This window comes from Mobula hypostoma, chromosome 27 (assembly GCF_963921235.1).
Source record: "Mobula hypostoma chromosome 27, sMobHyp1.1, whole genome shotgun sequence".
Taxonomy (NCBI): domain Eukaryota; kingdom Metazoa; phylum Chordata; class Chondrichthyes; order Myliobatiformes; family Myliobatidae; genus Mobula; species Mobula hypostoma.
In genome coordinates this window covers 26,295,700-26,301,699 of record NC_086123.1, presented here as the reverse complement: position 1 = coordinate 26,301,699, position 6,000 = coordinate 26,295,700, and the positions used below count along the sequence as shown (strand labels likewise).

Sequence of the window (6,000 nt, the reverse complement as noted above, 5' to 3'; positions counted from 1 at the left end):
ACGTTCCAGAACAGCATTGGGCATGTCACACAGGCCTTTATCCAAACACTGACTCGAACCAGCAGAGAATTTGGAGTTGGAGATGCAGAGCTCCTGTCAGACTGAGACAAGAGGCTCATTCACGGCCTAACAGTCAGAGCTCTGTGAGAGGGGCCTCTCAGGAAAATACATCAACCAAGAGAGAGGAAGCCGAGAATGGGGATCATGTGGTTTATAATTGATACCATACGTGCTGAAAACAGCCCTGCTTTGCACAGCTACCACTGAGTGCCAGCACCAGAAAACTTGATGCTGCTTTAAAACTAGGGTTGATTGATTGCGCTGGGAGCTGGGTACACAAACGGGCTCACAGACATACAAACATATGTTCACAGGCGTACAAACACACACCCTCACTCATACGGCTATTTCATACACAGATATACACACAGCTTCACATACTCATCCACAAATATAAACTGATTCACACACACACACACACACACATTCACAGTCATATGTACAATGAGAAAAAGAGAAATTTGGGTTATGTACATGGAAGAGAGGGGTATGGTGGTCTGTGGTCCAGCTGCAGGTTGATAGGACAGGGCAGAATAATAGCTTGGCACAGACTAGATGGGCTGAAGGGCCTGTTTCTATGTAATAGTGTTCTATGACTCAGTGGCCACTTTATAAGGTACACCTACTTGTTAATGCAAACATCTAATCAGCCAATCATGTGGCAGTAACTCAATGCATAAAAGCACACAGACATGGTCAAGAAGTTCAGTTGTTGGGACCAAATGTTATCTAAGTGACTGACTGTGGAGCCAGAAGGGGTGGTTTGAGTAGCTCATAAACTGCTGATCTCCTGGGATTTTCATGCACAACAGCCTCTAGAGTTTGCAGAGAATGGTGCGGATAACAAAAAATTAATCCTGGGAGCAGCAGTTCTGTGGGCAGAAATGCCTTGTCAATGAGAGAGGTCAGAGGAGAATGGTCAAGTGGACAGTAACTCAAGTAACCTTTAGCTACAACAGTGGCGTGCAGAAGAACTTCTCTGAACGCACAACACATTGAACTTTGAAGTGGGTGGGCACCAGCAGCAGAAGAGCAGCAGCGTGCATTCGGTGGCCACTTCACTACACATGGGGGTAAAGTGGCCACTGAGTATTTCTTTCAAATCGCAGAGAAGGGGAGGGAGTGCAGAGAACAAACAAAATACCTGTGATAGCCCCCTTGGCAAATGGGAAGTGGGGATGAAGGAGTATTGTTGTTTCGTCCACTGTTAGATGTGGGAGTACTGAACATATACTAGTGAAGTTTAAGAGACTACTAGACAGGTATATGGAGGAATTTAAGGTGGGGGGTTATATGGGAGGCAGAGTTTGAGGGTCGGCATAACAACGTGGGCTGACGGGCCTGTACTATGTTCCACGTTCTATACTGATGGAGAACTGAAGTACATTGGGAGCTTGCGTGGAACCAAACAGCAACACTGATCCGTCACATTAAACATCCTGACTTTGTACTTCCCTGTCTACGGAATTCTACGCCATCCTTCACAATTTCCAAAATTAATTGCGCATTTGCCACTAAATTTCAGATCACTTGCGTTTGAAAGCATAAAGGACACCTGTGATGGAACAGCAAGTACACGGCAATCCCAACTTATTGGATTGACATGGTAGCATACTGGCTAGCACAACGCTTTACAGTACCAGCAACCCAGGTACAATTCCTGCTGCTGTAAGGAGCTTGTATGCTCTCTCCATGACCACGTGGACTTCCTTCAGGTGCTCGGTTTTCCCCCACAGTCGAAAGATGTACCAGTTGGTAGGGTCATTGTTCATAGTCAATTGTCCCATGATTAGGCTGGGGTTAAGACTATAAGATATAGGAACAGAATTAGGCCATTCAACCTATTGAGTCCACTCAGCTATTTCGTCAAGGTTGATCCCGGATCACGTTCAACCCCATACACCTGCCCTCTCACCATATCCTTTGATGCCCCGACCAATCTTCTGCTTTGAGTATACTCACCGATTTGGCCTCCACCCTGGTCTGTGGCAGAACATTCCACAGCTTCACCACTCTTTTTGCTAAAAAAAAAATTCTTCCTTCCTTCTGTTCTGAAAGGCCACCCCTCAATTTTGAGGCTGTGCCCTCTAGTTCTGGATACCTCCACCAGAGGAAACATCCTCTCCCCAGCCACCTTAAATAATCCTTTCAACATTCAGTAGGTTTCAATAAGATCGTCACACATTCTTCTAAATTCGAGTGCAGGCCCAAAGCTGCCAAATGCTTCTCATATGTTAACCCCTTCGTTCCCGGAATCATCCTTCTGAACCTCCTCTCAATTCTCACTAATAACAATACATCCTTTCTGAGATAAGGGGCCCAAAACTGTTGACAATACTCCAAGTGTGGTCTGACTAGCGACTTATAAAGCTTCAAATCAGGGGTTGCTAGGCAGCACAGCACCAGAAGGGCCTGTTCTCTGGTGTAACTCAGTACGTAAATAAAAGGATTGTAATCTTGGCAAAATTAATGAAAATTCAATATTGCTTTTTCCCTCAAAATCAGTGCAATCCTTTCCAATAATCGTAAACTCTGAATGTGTAAAAAAAAAACAGTAATAACAAAATTTGTGGAAAGTACTTTGTGGCAGGAGAAATAGTTACCATCACAGTACTGTTAATTTCAGATTTTCAGCATGCCCCATATTTTGTTTTTGCACCCCATATGAGAGACTTAATTGAACAGGACTGAAACTGAGGGCTGGTGATACACCAGGGTGGGCTAGCTCACAGAGGAGACACAACTCCCTCACCCTTCTCCATACTCCTGAATCCCTTACATTCCTGGAATCAACTCCTGACTGTTCCGTACTCCGCAGGAAAGACATTGATCCGACTACATCCAGTTAAGAGAGAGGGATCGGGGGGTGAGGGGAGAAACGCAACCACAAGGCAAATGAGGAAAGAAAGCTTGTTTATTCTTTTTGCTTGGCATTTTTAATCAAACTTGGAAAAAACACATAAAAATGATTGTATGCAGAAAGAAGCTGGGACATAGTGCGCCAAGAGTAGAGAGTCCCAGTGTGCTGGCAGCAGCACAGTAATCCCAGCCAGTTCAGGCTCTTCCCCTCTCCGTCTCTCACAGATGACAGCATGGCCAAGTGTTACCGAATGTCTCACGCACATAATATGCAAAACTGTAAAATACATCAAAAGCATTTGAGAGGCTAAACCTATGTTTGCAAGTTGCTCCTGAAAGCTAATACAAATACAGTGTGACTTGAAAATCTCACTGTGAACTCCCACCTCTGCAAACCAGTGATCAGCAGTGACACTTATATAATGAACCAATCCCTTCTGTGACCGCCAACTCTGCTCACCGGGCTCTCTCTGCTTTCCAGGGTCATTTACTGCAAACTCTAAACTGCTTCAGGCATCATCTCCTGCCAACAATGAGCCCTTCCCTGCCAACTTCAGGTTCTTGCCAATCTCCCATCTCCACCTCCTGCTCTCTGCTACGTCTCACCAGCAAGGTGCCTGAGTGAAATCACTGAAGCAAGGGCAGCATCAAGCAAGTTACCAACTTTTAAGCAAGGCACGTCACCTTCATCTCCCAGCCTTGAGCCTCTAAATCCGTTTTGTTTCAGTCACTGAGAGCTGTAAAAGAATAAAATACAAAAGCCAGCAATCTGATACTGAAAAAGACCACAGCAAATGATGAGGAATTGATGTGCTCCTTTTTTGGAGAAAGCTTTGCTGCTGTAAAATTTATGGAAATAGATGTCACAAAAGGTTGGATCCTTTTGCCCAGAGAAAGATGCCTAACTCTATAAACAATCTGCAATAATCAATGGCTCTCTCTACCATTACTGCTGATCAGTCAAAATAAGATCATGGGAAAGATTTTTTGGTCGTCTATCAGACTCAATACAATACTTAGTTCATTTGGCGTTGTTGGTCCACATTTGACCTTCAGGGAAGGGTAAGTGAGGGAAAAGACACTCAGATACATACAGTATATTAAAAGTTAGTAATTTATCTGATGCTCCTGGTTGGGCCACTGTAGTGCAGTACAACTACACAGCTCGGGTTTTCATGAGGCTTATAACCACCCTTCTGCCCTGCTGCACTGTGAGGTGGACATCAGCCAGTGGGAGTATGCTGTTTCTAGTTATGACTCCTTTACAACCATCACCTGAGGGGACATGGTGGGTGTCTTTGGATGCGATTCCAAAGTTGCCTCTTTGCTACGCTTCCTCGGAGGCTTTTTAATTGGTGTCCTTTTGGGTGTCTGCTCACCCGTTTCCTGTCTGGCCTGAGAACAGTTCATTCCGTCCTGCTCCTGGTAGCTGCAGTTCTCCGGGGTCGAACCGCCGGCGCTGCCTCCCGCAGCCTCCTGCTGCTCTGGAGAGGGGCTGATCATCTTTTGAAGGTTGCTGGTCGTCGGAATGACCGCTCGCTGGCTGTTGGCGCCAAAGGAGCGCTTGGCCTTTTGCGGGGGCGTGGGCTTCTCCCGCTGCTGGTGGGTGGGAATCAGCCCGTTCTGCCTCATGTTCACCTCTGACTTATTTAGGCTCTGGGTTTTCTCTTTGAGTTGGGCAGCCAGCATGGTAGCCGTCTCTGGGGATAGATGGGGGTGAATCACCTCAGGCCTACCCTTTGCCTGTGGGGGATTTCTCTGCGACTCCCTCCCCTCCGCTGGCTTCTTGTCATGGGGCGACGGTCCACTTCTTTTCGATGCGCTCTGGATGGTGCCGTTGAGATTCCGCATCTGCTCCGGGCTTGTTTTGTTCTTCTGCACTGTGCTGCCGTGACTGGGTTCGCTGGGTGCGTGTTCCCTCGTCCGGCTGTGGGCCTTGTCCTTGCGCCTCAGCTTGACCTCGCCGGAAGCTCTCTTCTCATCTTGTCTGCCGTAAAGTCCAACAGAGGATTCGCTCAGATTCTTTCTCCTGCCATCTGAAGCCATATGGTGGCTCTCTGTCTGAGTGGCTGCTTTATCCAGGGAGGGAGACCTCGTAGTTGACGCCGTGTTAGGTTGGTTGGAGTTAAATTTGCCATGAATCCAGGATAACTTGGGCTTTGTTGACGGGTCGGGAGGGGGAGGTTTGGTCCTCTCAGGGGAGGGCTGCTTGCCGCTGATGTTGGTGGCTCTGCTGCTGTTGGTGTTGATACTGTTGTCGCTGTCTTTAGACTGCTTGGACAGTCGGGCTACCTTGGCGTACACTGCTCCACTGGTCGAGCCAGAGCCGTTGCTGGAGGCTTCACTGTCTGACAACTTCAGAAGCAGCATGTCATTGGGGTCGCCTTTCAAGCACGTGTACTCCCCAGCGTCCTCTTCACTAACTGGAGGGGCTAGCTTTTCCGCCAGGTTCGCCTTGTCACGGACACTGCTCTCCATAATACTCTCTGTAAGATTCAAAGTGAATGTCAGGACATTGCCATTGAGAACGCACTATATTTCATATTCACAACAGCTTCTGCAGATGCGGGCAGTCTTAATCAACGCACACATAAAATGCTGGAGGAACTCAGAAAGTCAGGAGGCATCTATGGAGGGGGCAGAACCGTCGGCATTTCAGGCTAAGAGACTCTTCATCGGACTGGGGAGGAAGAGGACAGAAGTCAGGCGGGGAATGAATACAAGCCAGCGGGTGATAGGTGAGACCAGGTGAGGGGGAAGGTGGGTGGGTGGGAGCAGGGGGATGACGTAAGAAGCTGCGAGGTTGTCGGTGGAAGAGGTGAAGGGCTGGAGAAGAAGGAGGTGAACAGGAGAAGACAGTGGACCATGGGGGAAAAAAGGGAAGGAGGAAGGGCGCCAGAGGGAAATGATGGGCTGGTGAGGAGGAGAGAAGGGGTCGGAGAGTTACCAGAAATAGGAATGGAAAAGAGAGAAAGAGGGAGGGAGGTTAAATTACCAGAGGTTAGAGAAATCAATATTCATGCCATCAAGTTGGAGACTACCCAGACAGAATACAGTACTGTGCAAAAGTCTTGGGCATGT

General features: G+C 47.6%; 1 protein-coding gene across 1 annotated transcript in view; it reads right to left on the bottom strand.

Moving 5' to 3' along the window:
- Nucleotides 1–2,966: 2,966 nt before the first annotated feature.
- The window catches only part of scarf2 (scavenger receptor class F, member 2), a 103,224-nt gene continuing 100,190 nt past the window's right edge, over nucleotides 2,967–6,000 (bottom strand). Inside the window, exon 11 of the mRNA XM_063034102.1 lies at nucleotides 2,967–5,405. Coding sequence (XP_062890172.1) covers nucleotides 4,171–5,405 — 1,235 coding nt within the window. The 3' untranslated portion in view covers nucleotides 2,967–4,170. The remainder of the gene's footprint in view (nucleotides 5,406–6,000) is intronic.